The sequence below is a fragment of the Diplotaxodon limnothrissa genome, linkage group LG1 (genome assembly GCF_057381915.1).
Source record: "Diplotaxodon limnothrissa isolate DT_005_m linkage group LG1, D_limnothrissa_male_GT1.1, whole genome shotgun sequence".
Classification (NCBI taxonomy): domain Eukaryota; kingdom Metazoa; phylum Chordata; class Actinopteri; order Cichliformes; family Cichlidae; genus Diplotaxodon; species Diplotaxodon limnothrissa.
Window position 1 is genome coordinate 31,288,407 of NC_140596.1, and position 20,648 is coordinate 31,309,054.

Genomic DNA, 20,648 nt, shown 5'->3' on the forward strand with positions numbered 1-20,648 from the left:
TTGCTGTGGCATATAAAGCATGTTTTGATTGTAATTTATTTAATCAATAGCGTCAAAAACATAAACTAATCTATGGTAGCTTATTAGAGATTGTTAGCTAATTTTAGATATCATTTTAGATTTTAGGTTGGTGGGATCTCGCTAGCTGTGAGCCAAGGAGCTGATGTATTTTATTAATGTAGTTAATTTCCTATTCCCATTCCTGCTCTGGCTGAATTAGGTTGAACTCAAAACAGTCTGACCATCATTTATTTTTCACGCTTTTCTTTCTTTGAATAAAAGATTTTAAAGTAGTTTTTATTTTCTTACTTTGGTTTGTTCAGTCTCATGACTAGATGTAAACGGAAGACCATGAAACAATAACTAAACATGCACCTTATAAGGAGAATGGGACAATAAACAGAGGGAGAATGAAGACATAAATACACATCCAGGATAAGGAGGGGATGGAGAAACAGGCGGGAACACAGCTGGGACTAAACACACATAACGAGACAGAGAGGAAGCAAAACTGAATACACTAAACACAGGACAGAAGACTATCAAAATTCAACAGGAAACAAGAGGCACACACTGAGATACAGACTGACTAAACAGGGAGCAGGGGTAGCAAGAGGCACGACAGGGAAACAAATTAATAGACATGTGAGCTTGGCACAGTGACTTGGGAGACAAAAACACAGATACAAGATTTACTAAACACAAGAGAAGACTAGGCAGTGAGGGAGGGAGAACTATAATCACAAAGAACTGAAGGCAAACCGAAACACACTTTAGACGAAATAATAACGAAGAACCGAAAAACTACAACCTAACCAGAAACTAAATGATCAAATAAGAACACAAAAGTGCAAAAAAACAAAACAAAACACTAAATTTAGAATATTATTTCAGATGCAAAGCAATCCAAAACATAAACTCTGGATCACTGACTCAGGGCCATGACAAATAAAACCTCACAAGTTGAGGACTTACTGTCTTCCTACAGCCAAAAAAAGTGTTCAGTAGTAATCAGTAATAAATAATAAAATTATAAAAATTTGAGTTATAATACCAAATAATGATAATACTGATAAACTGTAATAACAGTGAATAAAAATCTTAATTACATCTCTGTTTTATTTGGAGTCATTGAAACCAGACTGGTGATGACTATACTTTATAGTCTTGTTATATACTTGTTTTACTAATAATACAGTCACTTCAGGCATAACCTTGATTGACTCATGTACGATAATAACCTATGTCAGGTATGAGCCTATTCGGTGGAACCTGTCGATTTAAGCAACAGCTAAAGCTTGTGTATTTAAAGTTACTGCAAACCTGCCATCTAGTGCACTACCCGACTCACTGGACCCTCTACAGTTTGCATACCGCCACAACAGGTCCACTGATGATGCCATAGCCCTGACACTACACACTGCCCTGTCACACCTGGAGAAGAGAGACACGTATGTGAGGATGCTGTTTGTAGATTACAGCTCAGCATTCAATACCATCGTTCCCTCGAAGCTGGACAGGAAACTGCAGGATCTAGGACTGAGCAGCTCCCTCTGCAGCTGGATCCTTAGCTTCCTGTCTGACAGACGCCAGGTGGTCAGACTGGGCAGCATCACCTCATCCCCCATCACACTGAACACTGGTGCTCCACAGGGGTGTGTACTGAGCCCTCTCCTGTACTCACTCTACACCTACGACTGCACAGCCACTAACAGCTCCAACATCATTGTGAAGTTTGCGGACGACACTACAGTGGTGGGTCTTATCACCAACGGTGATGAGACGGCTTACAGGGAGGAGGTCAGCGCCCTGACCCACTGGTGTCAAGACAACCATCTCACCCTCAACGTCGCAAAGACAAAGGAGTTGATAGTGGACTTCCGGAGGTGCAGAGAAGTACACACCCCCATCACCATCAACGGCGCTGCTGTGGAGAGAGTGAGCAGCTTCCGGTTCCTTGGCGTACACCTGGCTGAGGATCTTACGTGGTCAGTACACACAAACAAAACAGTGAAGAAGGCGCAGCAGCGCCTCTTCTTTCTCAGGAGACTGAAAAGATTCGGCATGAGCCCCCGCATCCTCAGGACCTTCTATCACTGTGCCATTGAGAGCATCCTCACTGGATGCATCACCACCTGGTATGGCAACAGCACCGCCTACAACTGCAAAGCTCTCCAGCGAGTAGTGCGGTGCTCTGAACGGATAATTGGAGGTGAGCTTCCCTCCCTCCAAGACATCTACAGGAAGCGGTGCCTGAGGAAAGCGGGGAGGATCATCAAGGACTCCAGTCACCCCAGCCATAAACTGTTCAGACTACTTCCATCAGGAAGGAGGTTCTGCAGCATCCGGTCCCGTACCAGCAGACTGAGAGACAGCTTTTTCCATCAGGCCATCAGACTGCTGAACACGTCATAGACACCTCAGCTTCACTACTGGAACTTCAACATTATGCACTCCACACTGTATATAAATGCCACTTGTTTTGCACATATTCAACTCTGTATATTTTATATATTTTATTATTATTATTATTATTATTTTATTTTATTTTTTTACTATTTAATTTGTAAAAATGTGTATACACACACACACACACACACACACACACACACACACACACACACACACACACACACACACACACGTAGGAAAATATTTAGTATACACATCCAGAAATGCATACACTATTATATATTGTACATATATTTATTAGTTTCAGGTTGGCCATTCTTGTATTTTGCTCGTTTGTGTTGTTGTGTTTGCACATCTCTGTTGCTTGTGGGGCTCGCACACAAGAATTTCACTCGCATGTGCTGTGCCAGTGTGCCTGCACATGTGATGTGACAATAAAAAGTGATTTGATTTGATTTGATTTGATAGTGATTGAACTCAAAAGTGCAACCAATCCGTATTTCACTGATAAAGGAGTGTTTAGTTTCACTAACACCCGCGTATAATTAAAGAAAGTTACAATTAAAGACAGATGATTTTACACAAGTGTTTTTCCCCCTCTTTCTTTATTTTACTTTTCTGTTTGGTCAGGTGGAACCTTTACACCACAGCATAAGTTGTTTCAGGACGGGATTCTGCCACGTACTCCCGGTAAACGCCAATGTTATGTGCGCATTTGTTTTTTTCGCCGACTGGAAACACGTTTATGCTATAAGTTTGTGCTTGACACGCCGGTCTCTTTGATTTAAACTTGAAGGTGTGGAGCCTGTCATCTGGTAAAAATGTCGGAGCAGTTGTTGCAGTGGTGTGTGGAACAGTTACATCACAAGTTTGGATTGGAGGCGGGTGAAGAAATCGTCCAGTAAGAAAATTTTACCTGCCTGTTATTACTGTCTGCCGTCTGGCTAATTGTAGCATCTGCAGATCAGCTAACTAGTAAGCTAGGCTGCGCTATGGTGTACTTATGTATGTATATGACGTGTCGTTGTCGTTTTTGATACAGCTAATTAATTGTGACACTACAGCTGTATGCCAGTGTATTGACTATTTAGTGGCTCACCGTGAACAAGCTGTTTTGGCTAAAAAGTCAGATTAAACCTTTTTCTACATGACAAGTGTCGAGTGGGACTTTGTGTCTTTATGTATTTTTATTTGTTTTAACTATTAAAAATCTACACACATGGTTTACGTGGTTTACATGGTTAGTGTATGTAAGCGAAACAGTGAACATAGTTTTCTGTTGAGAAATCATAACGTTTTTCATTTGGCAGGTAATAAGCAAATGATATGGACACTAAACCAAGCAAAGTTAGAGTCCACCCATCAGATCAACAGCCTGAAAGCTGATAGTTTATCATAAAGACAGAGATGAAGAACTGCATAAACGTGTACCCTAAAATAAGCAACTTTAACCAATTATATATGAAAAGCTTTTCGTGGACTAATATGGTAAATGGACTGGTATTTATATAGCTACAGTATATATTACTACAAGTTTCGTTCACCCAACCACACACACATTCGTACAAATGCTTTTTTTTTTTATACCTAAGCTCCTGATATATTAGCATACTTCTAAAATTACTGAAAGACACATATTTTAAAAGTAATTGATAATTAAATGACAGTTCGTCGCTATTTCTGGTCTTTTAAAATGTTAGGCAATGAATTTGTATAGAAACGTCAATAAATGAAGTTGTGGTGTTGTATTTCCAAGATATATTCTATCAATCGAGAAGGCTGAAGAGATTGAGGAATATGTGGGAGACCTCCTGCAGGGTACAGATGGGGAAAAGGGGCAGTTCATTAACGAGCTCCTCAGCAGATGGAAGAAGACTCAAAGACAGGCAGCAGATACCACAGGTCTTTTCATTCTCAAAGAATCTGTTTCATCACCAGGTAAGAAACAAATTTCATTCAGATAGACTACATAAAAGGAACTACAGTAAAAAAAAACGCCTCAGTTGCTCTGAAACAACGTTGATGAAGGTAATTTTTAAAAATATTTTAGATGCACAAGATATGACCCGAGATACCCAGAAGAAATCTAAACGAAAAGGACGCAACAAACAGGAGGTGATGACCGTGAGCCAAGCAGAACCTGTGCCAGAAGCTGTAAAAACCCCCATTGATCTGATGAGGGTGAGTACAAATAATGCCACACTTTTGTTGTCTTCTCACCTGCTTTATGGAGATAATTTGTTACCAAATTGACAGAACTTATAAAATACCAGTCAGACGTTTGGACATGCCTACTCATCAGTGTGTGATTTTCTTCTTTCTTTTGTTTTATTTTAATTTTAAAAAAAAATATTTTTTACATTGTAGAACAATATGGACATCAAACCTGTGAAGTAACTTAATATGGTAGTCAGATGGGATGGTGTGTCAATTCAGTGCATTCACAGCCTTTCACAATATCCATATCTAACAAAGACATAAAACTGCATTCATCAAAGCAACGGACGGATTTCCACTGGTGTAATATCCAGTTCAGTAATGAGCAGACTTCTAAAATTACTTGTAACTCTGTTTCTTGTTGTTTAAAGTAGTGGATTTTGCTTTTGCTATTCAGTCATGAAGGGCTGAGTCACAGACATGCTTTTTAATGTTTAATCATTTTTATCTTTTTATGGCCTGTTGATAGAATCTCGCTTATGGCATCCCAAATCCTGCTTTGAATAATTTAAAGTAAACTTTGTTTTCTCTTCATATATTCAGGTGATATTTCTGCGTTCTGATACAAAAAAGAATAAAAATAATAAAGAATCCTTAAAAAAAAAAAAAAAAAGCGGGATCCAAACTTGTAACTGATATCAATATCATGTTTATTTGTACATGTCCTGTGCCATTTTTATTGTTGTGTTCATTTGTTAAACAGATGTCTTCCTTTCTACTTCTCTTCATTCAATTGTTCTTCAGGCCCAGGAAAATAGTAATACATCATCATCAAAGAAGAAAACAAAGTTTGTCAATCTCTACGCTAAAGAGGGTCAGGACAGGCTGGCTGTGTTACTCCCAGGTCGGCATGCTTGTGAATGCCTTGCCCAAAAGCACAAGCTTATTAACAACTGCATCACCTGTGGCCGTATTGTGTGTGAGCAAGAGGGCTCAGGACCCTGTTTCTTCTGTGGCAGCCTGGTACATATCACTTTAAGTCCTTAGATTGCGTTGTTGTTTTGGGGCTTTTTTTGTCATTCTTCTTGTGCTAAAAGTGTTTTCTGATTAAGGTCTGCACAAAAGAAGAACAGGAGATCCTCCAACGAGACTCCAACAAAAGCCAGAAACTAAGAAAGAAGCTCATGGGCGGTGAGGGTCTTAAGTAGTCAGGACTTATGAAAAGAAACTCTTTGAAAAGATCAACTGGTTTGATACTGTGAGTTTGTTTTTATTTTGGTGACAGACTTCGGAGAAAGAGAATATCTCTCACACCAAGAGGCCACGATGAAGGCTGGGCTGGAGAAAGCAATTCAGCACAAAGACAAACTGCTGGAATATGACAGAAATAGGTATCATAAAACACACAGTTAAGAAAAGAGCTTTACAAGAATGGATAGGTTTACTGCTCTGTGTGCAGTGTTTACACTTTAACAGGACATTTTGATTGCTGTTGAAGATAGTGATGAAAGTTGGTAATAACACTTCACTGCCTCCCTTTAACCCCAGTATCAGAAGAACACAGGTTCTGGATGACGAGTCTGATTACTTTGCCACTGAATCCAATCAGTGGTTGTCACCCAATGAGCGAGAGAAACTGAAGAAAAAGGAAGAGGAGCTGAGAGAGCTTCGCCATGCCTCTCGCAAAGACAGGAAGATCACACTTGACTTTGCTGGTAGACAAGTAATTGAAGAGGGAAACAACCTGAATGAGTATTACAACAAGTAAGATAATCTGACAGCACCTGAATCACAACAGCAATTCCAGATTTATGTTATGTGGTTGTGTTAAACAGCCAGACTTTCTGAAATGTTTCCAATAATTTGCAGGTTGGATGAGACCCTCAAGGCAATGAGCAATGAATCGGTGTCCAAATCACCAATGTATTCTGAAAGAAAGGGTGGACGGCAGGGCCTCAGAGATCTGGTGAATCCCAACATAATGCAATCTGCGCCAGAGGTAACTTGATCCATTCTGAACGTGGCATTTCTTCTTTAATCATTCTTCTTTAGTCATTTGTATTATTTTATAAATTCAAATGAAATATCAGTCAAATCCCTTGAGTTTGCTCTGCACTTTAACCCATCACAAAACAGTGAGCATTGAAACAGACTCTACTGATGTTTCTAACGAATGCCTATTTCAGTGGGTTGATGTTGGAGGGAGTGAAAGCCACAAGAAACCAATGGAGAAGGGAAAGAGTGCAATGGAGGACAAGGGAAGAGAAGAACGACACCGGTTGAGGCTCCAAGACAAAGAGCTGCAGGAGATGTCCGATGGCGGCTGGTGCCTCAGCATGCACCAACCGTGGGCCTCGCTACTGGTAAAGGGCATCAAGAGGTAAGGACTGTGCAGTGTGTGTGTGTGTGTGTGTTGTATATATGATAAACTCCTATAGACACTTGGGTTTTGGCAAAGTGTTGTAATATGTGACATTTTATGTGTGTATGCAGGGTAGAAGGACGAACGTGGTACACGTCACACCGTGGGCGACTTTGGATTGCAGCTGCAGCAAAGAAGCCCACCCCTCAAGAAATCGCAGAGGTGGAAGCTATGTATCGCCACATTTATAAAAAAGGTGCAGATGCTGTACAAAGGAATCATATTGTGAATACTAAAAATGTATTTCTGGTTTAAACAGATTTAAATATGGTGCTGCTGAAGATAGAAAAAAAGCTGCTACAAAATATAATGCATGGGTAATGCTTTCCTTGGCTCAGGAAAAAATTATATAGAAATATTTATGTTAAAAATGCCCCCAGTAGCTTTGTGTGGGCCCTCTTAAAGGCTGTTGTAACAACATTAGCGCTAGGTTTTGTAATAGGCCCTTTGGATCTTATTGCCAAGCTTTGGCCTTTCTCTGTGAAAGCTGTGAAAGGACATAGTGTCTTTAGGGCATATTTAATAAACTTTTTTATTGCACACAGTAAAGTATTTCTAGCAGAAAAGTATATTTGTTTAAATTTGCTAACAAGCACAACTTTCTTTTCATGGGCATGATAAAATGCTGTTAATAACATGTCATAATGGTATCATAATTTAGCGCTGATACAAGTAATATTAATGCTAAACTGGGCTCTGTCATGTTGCTGTCATAAAGTGATACTGATTGCTTTTAATTCCACACATTGTTGATTGAGTGATCCTGGTCTTATCTCCACAGGGCCCATGTTTCCTAAAGACTATCCCACTGGCTGCTTGCTGGGCTGCGTTAATGTGACTGACTGTCTATCTCAGCAGCAATTCAGGGAACAGGTTAGTGAAAGATGTACTTTTACAACCAAAAAAAAACCAACCAAAATGTGAAACTCTCAGGTTTCACTACTCTTAACGTTTTCCTTATGACCGATTGGTATTATGGGTTCTGTTTGAAGTCAGTCGTGGGTTCACAGAAACATGAAATGTCTGCAACTGGATTAAAGATGACAGCCTTCCTGTCATCATTTGTGCTTAGTTGTGATCTAAAGTAGTTGTACATTTAAAGTATAAATTAATTCACTTGAGAAAATGTCAATAAATTCTGGGTTTGTACATGAAAAAGGCCATATATAGGGTTTATGTATTTGTCCATGTGAGCCTTGGAGACAGTGTTAAAGTGACGCATCAAACACTTAACTTGTATTAAGTTAGAGACAAAGTTTTGTAATAAGTCTTTTCATTCAGAACTCTGTTAAGTAATGACTCAGTTCCAGTTATAGCAAAAAACAGTAGTGGTTGTAAAAACATTGAGACTTCTCATTGTGTTTGAAATGCCCAGTGGATAATTTTGAGTAATAAGTATGATCTCAAGCTCTAGTCCTAGTATGTCAGTACTGTTTAGTGACTGTGTAGTTGGCTGTTCTGTGTAATTGTGAGTAATTTGGTGCAGTGCCACTTTCTGTCAGCAGAGAGCAGACTCCACCCTTTTCACAACACCTCCCTGCCAGTTTACAGTGTTACACTAGGGGCAGTATCCACCACAGAAACCAAATACAAGCTCTCGTTACACCAAAATACCTCCCACCAGAGTGGTGGTATGTACATTTTACAGTGGTACCAGTCTTTGTGTGTATTTCAGATATGTTCACAGGAGAAAGCGATTCTACTTGAAATGAAATCCCCACCCCTCTTAGCTCACACTGTTAGAGTGACTGCGAACATGTGATGTAGCAAATAATGCTGCTGCTCCATTAGTGCCATGGTCACTGTTGCCTTGTAGGACTAATAAACTGTTTACTTGAGCTTTTGCACCTAAATCAGTTGAATTAATTGCAGTGTTACCAGATATAAGCTGGAAAATGCACCCTACTTTCCATTACAGCATTATGTGGAAACAGAGTGGCTCTCCCCATTTGCTGTGAATGGAACACATTTAAACTTAATTGCATTGCCATCTTCATTTGGCTGTTTTGCCCCCGGCTTTGCAAGACACTGCTTGTCTCAAATCATTCTTTTACAGACTATTAAATGTGTGTATTATATGTTATTATAACACTTCACCAAGGAACGTTGTGTTTTTTCCTTTAAATTTTCATCTTTAGGTACATGCCTTATTTGATTACATTAGTTACTTTTTATTCTGTACTCTACACCTCTACCTGGTATACTCCATATATATATCGTAACACACGGATACACTCGCATCCATGTAGAATAGTCTTGTTGAACTATTTAAGTGGGGGAATTCGTCAAATTCTACACATTGCATAAACATGCTCTCACCCAGCAAAGCTGCAAAACCTCTTGCACATGTGCATACATGATCTTCTGCCATCTTTAGTGATAAACAAAAGCAGATCACATTTGGAAACTGCACAGTCTTAAAAAAAAGACTCATACACACAGAAAAGGCAATAATCTGCTTGTGGGTTGTTGTATTTCTGCACATCTCTGCATACACACACAGTATCTCCCTGCATAAAGGCAGTTGTTGTTTTGTTTTTTTCTGAGAAGCTGTGCTTTTGGTTGAAAGAAAAAAATAGCCTTAAAAATGTGTCCTGTTTCATGGTTGCATTCTGACTGCTGGGACCTGTAAATCTAAGGGCTTTCCCCTTTTGTACTCTGTCCTCATTCTCTCCTCCACCACTCATTCCACCCAGGGCTGTAAAATCATGTTTGCAGGCAGTGTGGCTGCCCTTTCATCCTGTGAAAGGGTGTGTGTGTGTATGTGTGACCACTTGCACAGAGCAGCCATAAATAACACCCCCACCTCACACAAGGCCCCTCAGAAAAAAAGAAAGCAAGACACATGTAGAAAAAAAGTGAACCAACTAGAAAAGAATAGAAAAGAATAACAGCACCAAATGCCTAATGATGGTGCTGAACTGTTAGCTTTTGCCTATTGGAGTCGACATTTTGGAAAAAAGGAAAAGCCATTAATGGTTTAGCGTTTGAATCTTGATTCCTTTTGTGTAAGTAGAAGAGGGCATGTTGTGCTAGTGTATAGTAGCACATAGCTGCACTGCTGGGTTGGGAGAGTGGGTGAGGTGTAGGATTTACTGTCCTGTGCTGGCAGCTGTGGGTGGTTAAAAGGGGGGTGGTGAAGGACAGACAGCCATTATTCTTCAGGCTCTTCTAAATCTGTCTCTTCATGATGTATGAAATATTCAGGGAAAGTGGAATGTGGGAAGATCAGGAGAGCATGAGAGAAACACTACTGACTCACAGAAATGGAAAAAAATGTTTTTAACGCTTAAATGTCACTGATCGACGATTCTGTGTCATTGCACTCGTTCCTCTGTTGGGGCGCTATTGCACAACACCAAAACCCGGAAACCCTGCTGACAGACAGTGCAGAAAGACCACCTCAGGCAGAGCAGGATTTCCATCTGCTTGACTTGGACCAATTCTTTCCCTCATTAGAAACTGACTGGTGTATTGATCCGTTCTCCCTGTAATCTCTCACTCCTCCCAGCTTCCCATCCCCCCCTTAGTACTGATAATTGGCCAGCCATTATGATCTGTATTCTGTCTCTCCACTCCTACCCCCCAGTGCTCACTCAGCAATGGGTGGAGATGTATGCCTGACCTGCCTGCTGCAGAGGGGGGTTGGGATAGAGATGGGTATGTTACAGATTGAAAATGGGAATGTTTTTGCTGCAAAAGGCTAAGTGAGATAATTAAGCATCAACAGAGAGGTGCAGCCAATCTGAGCAGCTTTATAGGTGGTAAAAATGTTACAGATTCTTTATGTTGAGTAAAGCTGCTTTAAGTCAAAAGGAATTTCTCTTTTCTTTTTTCCCTTTTTTTTTTTTTTTTACAACACATCCACATATGTGTTCTCTATCTCCACGAAAGCTTCTAGCACAGACAAAGGCACATCAGACCCCATGCAGAGCTTGAATCACACATCTACTTACTCCTGCAGTGAAAAAATTGATTGGATCAATCCACACTCTCATTTAAGGTCTGATTTGTTACCCTGTTTCAAAGACCAGATCACCAGCTGCAGAGATACATGTCTTAGTGAATACAAAAAAAAGGTCTTCATTCATATGATATGACTAAGAGGACAAGAAGTCAAAGTGGGCAATGTGTGTGAGGGAGGTTTGTACATGTATTATCTGAACAAAGAGCCCTACACATTTCCTGATGATAAAATATTAACATAGTAATCTGTAAGTTGCATCATTCTTTTTTTGCACAGTAATCCAGTCTGTGGTATCTCAGATAAGCATATGTTTTTGACCTCAGAACTGTTAACGGCTGGTATGTAACACATTTCCCAGCTCACGTACCTATCAGTTAAATGCATATTCGTGACATGACTCGAAACCAACTGTTAAAGTTTTTGTTTTGTTTTTTCTTTTGTCATTAATTCCACTTTAAGAGCAAAGAAATGTACCTTTATTTCACGAATGATTTATTTATTTTTGTTGTTAGACAAGAACAGGCTTTGATGTGTCACAGCAGGAATAACACAAGTTAAAATAATCAGGATGGTGGCTGAATTTCAGTTAGCTTCACTTTTAGGGTATTGATCTTGAGCATGCTCACTGTCACGCTTTCATTACTAGAATAAAGCAAATATTAATGTTAGAAGTTAACGATACTTTGCCGACATACTGAGTCAAAACTTACATTTGGGTTTTAAAAGGAAATGCAAGCACTGAAGTGAGTGCTAACTCAGGTGAAACTCTTATTTACAGCATAGCATGTAAAGATAAGAAGATTTTATATAAAAAGCAAGAATATAAAAGGATTTTCTTATGGTGTTCATCTGCTGCATGAATAGATATATATGTTATAGTATACCATCAGCATATATGTTTAGTTGACAACAGCGGCATATGCATATATTTATTGTTTGCATCTGAACACTAGTGAGAAAGTCAAAGAGCCATTATACCGCAATAATTAACAGTAATAAAAAAAAAAAAAGCACATACAAAATTAAGTAATTCTGGAATAACCCACTCAGCATGACACATATGACACAAAAACAAATCTAAAGTCGGAACGTGGTGTGAGCACTTTTTGACTAGCAGGTTCTTCCCAGCATCTTAGTTCTCCGGAGGATTTAGGCTGCCTCAGTGCCTTTGGCTTCTTCATATAATCCCAGACTGACTCAGTGTTGATGAGATCAGGGCTCTGTGGGAACCATACCATCTGTTGCAGGACTCCTCGGTCTTCTTGTCACTGATAATTCTTTATGGCCCTCGCTGTGGTATGTTTGGGGTATTTGTCCTGCTGCAGACCTGCTGAGTTTAAGACGATCAGGTGTCTCTCTGAATATACTGCAGTACATCTTTTTCCCCCTTTTACTGAACATGGGTTGCTGAGTCAGATGCTTCACAGTTCAGATTTTACTGATCGCAGACTCATACTGCCAAAATAGCTGAGCGTTGTTCTATGTCTGCCTTTCCCGCTACCTTAATCTCATCTAATCTAATCTGCTGTGCATTGGTCAGTTAATAAAACGAGGCTTTAAGTTATTCTTCACTGTGGCTTCAAGCCTATTTTTGTGGAATTGTGTATGTAATCTTATTCTAGCTCAGTATATATATTATATATACTGCAGCTTGGTACATCTGTGCACACTAGCACATGTGAGATAACTGAAACCAGGCTTATACCACATCACACAGCTGCAAGGCTACAGCCACTTATCTGTTAAAAGAAGTGCTGGTTCCTGTGGAATTCCATTTGTGTAAGCTCTGCCTCTGACCTCCAGAGTGGAGCTCCTGTGCTTGTTAGGCCTGCTGGAAGCTCAAACTGATGCCTGCGTTTCCTTGTGTGGTAATGTGATATTTATATGCTGAAAGCCTTCCTGCCAGCATGCCACACACGCACATACACTCACACTCACAGGATATATTGGATGCATTCCAAAGGAAGGGAAGTCAGGCAATGCTGTTTTTTTTTCATGCCCCTTTTCTCTGTAACATTGTGTGAATCCTTAGCAGTGGTTGCTTCCCTCTCTTCCTCCTCTCCTCCCCCCTGCATTATTCCATCCATATTTTTCCCTCTCTAACAGTATGTTTTACAGGTCAGTGCGGTGAAGTTGTGTGTGGATGCAGAGAATTCAGTTTACGCTCAGTAAACAGACATGCAAGCTCATACTCAATCATGCATCTTTGGGTCTTGCTTTTGCTCCCTGCCTCTTTCTGTGCAACCTCAGTCACACACTAACACGCTGACATTCCTCCCCTTCCTCCCTGTTCCTTGCTGGGCAGTTTGCCACGGCAGAGAGGTCAGACATCATGTGATTCTGCAGTGATGTGTAGAATGCATTCAGCTCTGGGTCCCCAGGCACTGGATGACAACCAACCGAACCTCAGTCACAGGTTTTCCACAGCATGAAAAATACATAGAACCATCTGCCAGACTCGAAATGGCCTGATACACTGTTTAGAATTTCACTGCAGTCCACAGACCACTTAATTAAATGTCACACAGTTTCTACTGTTGGGGAAACTGCCTGTTAATACCCATTTATTATCTCTGCTTCTTCTCTATTTTGTTCTGCTCATTTAATAGGACTTGTTCCTCTCTCAGTATGCTGATCACAGGAACTCGGAACAATGATAAAGCCAATGCGAGAAATGTTTCACGCAGCTCCCTTTTGATGGTTTGAAAGACAGCACCGTTGATGAAAATAAGTCAGAATCAAAGAGAGTAACTGAATATCAACTTACTTGAAGTCTTGAATGCAAAACAGGTTCAAATCCTTCTTTTCTCTTTAAAAATGGTGTGATGTGTTTTTGCTCTTTTAAGTCAGAGCTTTTCAACATATTTCTAATCCACAGCAGTCTTTTCCCTTTTTTGAAGAGATAAAATATCAGTGAAGTCCTAGTCGCTTCTAAACTGTAGTCTCCTGGAATATAAATGGTGAGGGTGTACTTAATTACATGGTTGTTTTTAATATATCAATGAAAATCCTCTGTGACCAACTTTGTCCTCAGTAACTGAAAAGCAAGCTCTGTTGGGTTGAGATCAGGTCCCTGATTTAGCCATTGAAAAATATCCTAATTTTTGGTTTGGGTCACTATTCGTTTGCTCTGTGAAGCTCTGTTAGATCAGTCTTGAAGCATCTGGCTGAATCTGAGCAGAGAGCATAGCCCTTACACTTCACAATTCATCCTGCTGCTTCTATCACCAGTCGCATCATCGATAAACACTAGTGACTCGGTTCCACTAGCAGTCATATATGCACATGCCCTTACATTGGTTCTGCCATGTTTGACAGATGATGTGTATATTTTTGATCATAAGCTGTTTCTTTCCTTCATATTTTTTCCTCCTGATCGTACTGTCACGGGTTAAGCTTGGTTTTTTCTGTATAAAAACGTTTTTTCTGGCAGTCTAATCTCACCTTCTTGTTCTTGAGTGCAGTTGGTGGTTTGGACCTTGTTGTAAACCCTTGGTATTTCCATTCATCGTGGTGTCTAATGGTTTAACAATGATTGCTTAACAATTTGAGTGTTCTTGACTTCATTAGATGCTTATTTATTAGTTTAGTTGTTTTCAGTGATCTTTCTGACACTTTGAATCAACTCCAGTTTCTCTATTTACATAAGGCGCACCAGATTATAAGGTGCACTGTCGATGAACGGGTCTGTTTTCATACATAAGGCGCATTAAGCGAAACAAAACAGTCAGATAAGTCAAACTTTACTCAACTCATTCTTCTTGCTTCCTCCACTTCCATACCATTGATTCATTAATGTTGAATTCTCTCGCAGCTGCTCTATTCCCATGTTTTTGCAGTATTTTAATAACTAACCTCGTATTGTGGATGGATTATCTCAGTTGTTCTCCTGACTGAAGTTTGGTCCGTTTACAGCATCCTGTCATGCGATTGCATTTGTCCTTAACCATCGGGAACCCTCACGTTAACTTTTATAGAGTGGAAAAAAGTTAGCGTTCATCCTCCAGCTTCACTGTGTTTGTTATGCTAACATAGCTGTGTAGCTAGCGATTACGTAGCACATCATTATATACCAGCTAGTCCAACTTCAGTAACCCTACAAAAGTCACTGCTGTTTAGTTTTCTGTCTTCATTTATGTTGGAAGTGATAGCAGAGCTGTACGTTTGAATTTCTTCAGAAATCTCTCAGTCAGAACATGGTACATCATGTTTAGGTGGAAACTAGCGAGCTAACTTCCTGCTAACTTCTAACTCTGTTAAATGTAATAAATTCTGTTTTCATGGATGCCTGGATGTTAAACTTGTTACACCTGGTAAAGCAGCAACACTGATCATTTTATTAAAGATGAAAGAATTTAGACAGTTTTTAACTCTCAGTGATGCCGCAGTGTTGACTTTGGACGGAGTTTTGGACCCGGGTTACTCCGCGAGGCTCCTGACTACGGTAGCCGTAATGCTCTGACAATCCATCAAGCGGTGCGGCTTCATAGCTTACCAAAGTCGTACTAAAACATTTTTTGACAGATTTTTGAACACTGTGTACCACATAAAATCGGTTCAAGGTCAGGTAGCACAACCAGAATTCATACATAAAGGTGCCCTGGATTATAAGGTGCACCGTCGATTTTTGAGAAAATTTAAGGATTTTAAGCCTTAAAGTCTGAAAAATATGGTAATTTGTATTAGAAGAGTAAGGGAAGAGTCACAAGTTCCAGTGTCACAGGCTGGCAAGTGTCCATTTACCTTTGAGGCTCCTTGAGTGTAACAAGGTTCTAGGTCAAATTCAGTCACTTGACAGAAATCTGTTGTTTAAAAGATAAAATAAAATAACTGTTGCTATTTTTGACAAGTTGCATTTGCAAATCACTCATTTTGGCTCTGCAAACAGTTTTGAAATCTCAGCTGGAACAGAAACACCATTTTTGTTTTTACTTTATGAAGCAGTGTTCTGGCTCTCAGTTTGTACTCTCTTTGATAATGGCACCAACTGTGTTAAACAATGTTTGCATAAAACAAGACCTCGGTGGATGTTGATGTTGTGATCTGTTATTACCATTGCCGCAGGCAAACTTTACCCCCCATAATAAGCTTTAATGAAGCATAGAATCAATATGTTTGACATTTATCTCCCAACTACACATCTGGTGTTTGTTGTTGATGCCCCAAAATCGCTCCTCATGAGGCCCGTGTCTGTGCCAATTTTCTGTTTTGGAATGGGAAAATGAATGAAGGTTGTGTGTTGTAGTCAGTAAGTACTTGTGCAAAGTCAGTGGGCGACCATGTTTCCCTGCTACGATATTATCAGGAATCGGAAGAGCTCTCAGTTTAATCATTATTCTTTATGCCTGTTCACATCCAAATGTGAGAACAGGCATTACTTCTCTCATTATGTCTAGCTGAGTTTGAGTGTTTTTGCCAACATTCCCCAGGCATGTCTATGCAATTCCTTCATGTCACACATGCCTGTGTGTGTGTTCACTTGAGAAAAGATCTTTATCCAGCCCAGCCCAACCCAGCGTCAGTATTAACACAAGTATCTCTTCTCAAGAGAGAACCAGAGAGACAGAGAGCGTGAGACTCTCTGCTGCTGCAGGGTCACTGATTACAAACTCAATTGTACTCCACTGGGCAATACGTCTGTTCGGCAACTTCCTGGTAGTGACAAGAGATAAATGGAAAGTAGGGGTGGGCATTTGTTTATTGTAAAAAACAAATCAGTACTTACCCAGAGTTAATTTACAATGGCTTTCTCTGTCTGTTAAAACTGTCTCTTAAGTGTGGATATGATATTCATCGCATGAAGTAGGGATGATCTCATTTCAGTCGATCCAACCTCTGCCGTTTGCCATTTGGCTTCTCAGTTCAGCCATCCTTACAAAGCACAGTCACAGTACAGATAACATCTTTGCCACATGCCTGTTACACAGCGGGCTATTTTCAGACTTGGACTCGCTCCCATCTTGATGGAAATTGATTCTGTATCGGTCTGTACTGTTATGTTGGGTAACCACATCTAGGTTTTCTCCATGTGTCATCCGGAGTATTCGTCAGAATGTCTGTGACAGCTCATCTTTGGTGTATTTGTCTTTGGTGTGTTAATCTCACTCAATCAACATTTTAATTCCAAAACACAGGAACTGTGCTTTTGATATGAGGTGCTGTCGGTTTAAATGGCAGGAGGAGCGGGGTGATTATTTCCAATGAGGCTCTAGTGATATGTGCTGTGGGAGGCAGGGAGTTGATTGCCTGCCCCATACACACCACTAGGTACTCGTGTGTGATCAAGTAGAATTTACGTCAAACGTGACACGCCTTCGTGCTCAACTCATCGGCTTTCGGTTTTAAAGCCGACAACATAAAAGTACAGAATTTTCCTCATAATTTAGCCTTAGTAGCCACAGACACTATCTTATTTGAGAAGGTTTTTTAATAGAAAAAAAAGGCAGTTCACTTGTTAATAAAGCTATTATGCAGATAAAATGTGCATGGAGATTTCAGTTTTCCAGTGAAGCTTTCAAACTCAGTTAAAGATCGGTTGGTTTCACTTAAAGTGGCCTGGGTGCTATTGCAGTTGCTGTTGCAGAGGCCCAGGTTGTGCTTAACTGGACTCCTCTGTTAGTATTATTTTTTTGTGTAAACAAGATACTATAGCTAGTCATTGCATTAGGGGTGAAGGAAGATGAAGATGAAAGCATTGATAAAAAGTGTGAGTTTACTGATTCATGCAGTTTCTAATGGAGACATGAAAACAGGGGGGAAAAAAGTAGGCCCAGTGTCATGTTGTTTTATGTTTTTCTTGGTGAAAGAACTGAACAAATAAGATGTATAGTAGATAGATTTTTCTTAATATTTAAAAAAAAGAACAATCAAGGCTGGTGTCATATTAATATAACAAATTTCCCACGTGTGGGACCAATAAAGGTTGTCTTATCTTAATGAGTCATAGAAGTATGTTTGTGCTCTACAGTGTTACTGCTGGAATTATAGAGTGTAGTGAGCAATGGCAGTCAGACGTTTGTTTCTTTAAATCTAGTAACGCAAAACATAAATCTGTTTATGGCCAATCTAGAGGTCTACTTTGTGAGAAAATAACTATTTTCTGACACATGTACATTTAAAGAATGGTAAGTTACATGTAAACTGTTTCCTTGACTGGAGAGGTTTTATCACATTAAGCTCGTTTTAGAATTTGGCCAAAGGCCTTCATAGATTGATCTCCTGTTTCTGTATTTTAGCTTACATCAAGAAATAAATGTATTCTGCAGTACAATGGAAATCCAATATTCAGGAATTTGCAGTGTTACTCCACCGCCAGCCGGGACTGTTTCATTCTGCTGCCTTTTCCTATATTTAGTGATGCTTGTTGGCGCACCCACTCCACAAGCCCTTCTGCCATTGTTCAAGAAGCAAATATGACACGATTTGCTGTTGTTGGCCAACTGTGTGAAGTATTGATTTACATGTCAGACCATCCTTGGAATGTAACCGTTTTTGTGGTCATTGATGCAAGAATATGACGCAACATAATTACATTTTAATAGTGATGTTTTAAACAACACATGGTCTGTGCGGAGGCATGTTATCACCATGAGGAAAGAATCTTTTCTTCCATTTAAAAGATGACCTTTTTTCTAAGAGCTGTTTTGTCAAACTGTTTGAGTCTAGATGTAATAATATTGGAATTTCCTAAAAGCTAAAAGGTTTGTGTCTGCTGTTCAAATAAAGATGCAGTTTTAATATTTAACAGAAAGTTGGATAATGCACAAGACAGAAAGTTATCGTCCGGATTTGTACTCAAATGTTTACTTTGTCTGGGAAAACATAGTTTTATCTAATATGTTTGAAGTTTAATCCATCATAAATAAGTGATATAAGAAGCTGGCATTTACATAGAACATTGTGTAGTCGCAAAGCTAAGTACTGACAAGGTCCTGTTGAGACTACAGAGAAAAGTTATGGCTCTTTGTTGATTTTCTGTTGTTTTTTCATACATTATCTCTGCCAGCCAAAATTGGTACCAGTTAGGCTATATCAAGAGCAGGGCTGGGAAGTAACCAAGTACAAATACTTCGTTTCTGTACTTAAATGGAGATTTCAGGTGTCTGTACTTTACTTTTGTATTTATTTTTCTGACAGCATTTTTCTTTTGCTGTGTGCATTTTCACATAAATATCTTTTTGTTCCTTACATTTTCAAAACAGGCTAATTACGTTTGGCTTAAGACATTTGAGGGGAGTTGTTGTTTCACATCACTGCACGCTTTTAAACATCAAACCGATTTGAGCCTGAACAATAACACAGGAAAGGCAATCCTAATGGTGTATCAATCAATCGCATGCAAAGAGATGAAAGAGGCAAAACTTTGTAAGTTATGCATAATTTATATCGCCATAGTTACAGGTTAAAGTGGGCTGATGTTTTGTTTTGTTTTGTGTAGATGTCCATAAGCCATGGTACCGGTACTTCAGCATCTAGCTAGCCCTATGGAAAAGGAGTGAGAATAAAAGGAGTAAAGTTCTTAAAGTTTAAGTGACAGGTAATTTCAAATGTAACATTTCTATCAGCTCAACAAATATTAGCAAACGTACAAACTTTTTCTGTGCAGTCTGTCGCACACTGTGTCTGTTGATTTCTCTCTAAGATGTAAGAAAGACAGGACACGAGAGACGGGGAATAGAAAAGAGCTTATATTTAAAGATATTCAATTCAGTTCGGTTTTATTTATATAGCGCCAAATCACAACAACAGTCACAACAACAATAATACATACAGAGAAAAACCCAACAATCATATGACCCACTATGAGCAAGCACTTTGGCGACAGTGAGAAGGAAAAACTCCCTTTTAACAGGAAGGAAGCTCCGACAGAACCAGGCTCAGGGAGACTCAGCCATCTGCTGCGACCGGATATGGATTGCTCAGTGGTATTTGATAAACTGGGAATTTAAAGATTCATGTAAAGTCCTGGGTTTGTTTTCAACCAGATCTTGGCTTTGTATATGATGTGAAGTTATGATTTTTCATATTGTGAAACATCCTGCAAAACAAATTAATGTATACATAAATACTTTGTGCTATTTAAATTGGATTTTTCTCAACACAAAACCCCTCGAAGCAGTAGTTGTTGTGATTTGGTGCGACATAAATATAATTGAATTGGATTGAAATGGAGATTGCATGAAAATACTCTGCAGTGTAGTGCAGGATAAACAGGTTAGCTTGTTGTACTCTGATGGATTTAAAGTGAGAACAGCGTGTTGGTCTCGTTCAGAGTGTCTGATGTTCCATGGCCAGAGTTAGGTTACATAAAGTGTAGCAGAGATGAATTTCCATTTTAGCTAAAGAGGCTGAGAGTCAGTGACTGAATTCTAACTTCACACCAACTGTATACTGTCGAGTATAAAACCAGTAAACAGTATACTGGATGGATGGAAATCGGCCAAGACAACTCACGAAACATCTGTTTACATGTGGTTGAATTTAGATGCGTAAATCCACAAAGAGCAACAGCAGATCACATGAAAAAAGAACACTTGAATTGCCATCAGGATATAGTTTCAAGAAGGTCTGTAGGTGATAACTGTCCCTGTATTATTGTCAGCTGCTTATGTGCAATGCAGAAAAATGTATAGCAATTGCCTAATCTTTTTTTTTTTTTTTTTTTTTTTTTTCTATTAAAGCAAAAGATAA

The 20,648-nt window shown here is 39.4% G+C and overlaps 1 protein-coding gene across 1 annotated transcript in view; it reads left to right on the plus strand.

Annotated features, from left to right (window-relative positions):
• Positions 1 to 3,139: 3,139 nt before the first annotated feature.
• trip4 (thyroid hormone receptor interactor 4) overlaps positions 3,140 to 20,648 on the plus strand; it is an 86,462-nt gene continuing 68,953 nt past the window's right edge. Inside the window, exons 1-11 of the mRNA XM_085349833.1 lie at positions 3,140 to 3,313; positions 4,169 to 4,350; positions 4,463 to 4,593; positions 5,374 to 5,592; positions 5,682 to 5,760; positions 5,855 to 5,960; positions 6,118 to 6,333; positions 6,439 to 6,568; positions 6,756 to 6,949; positions 7,063 to 7,187; positions 7,773 to 7,864. Of these exons, the coding sequence (XP_085205959.1) occupies positions 3,234 to 3,313; positions 4,169 to 4,350; positions 4,463 to 4,593; positions 5,374 to 5,592; positions 5,682 to 5,760; positions 5,855 to 5,960; positions 6,118 to 6,333; positions 6,439 to 6,568; positions 6,756 to 6,949; positions 7,063 to 7,187; positions 7,773 to 7,864 (1,554 nt within the window). The 5' untranslated portion in view covers positions 3,140 to 3,233. The remainder of the gene's footprint in view (positions 3,314 to 4,168; positions 4,351 to 4,462; positions 4,594 to 5,373; positions 5,593 to 5,681; positions 5,761 to 5,854; positions 5,961 to 6,117; positions 6,334 to 6,438; positions 6,569 to 6,755; positions 6,950 to 7,062; positions 7,188 to 7,772; positions 7,865 to 20,648) is intronic.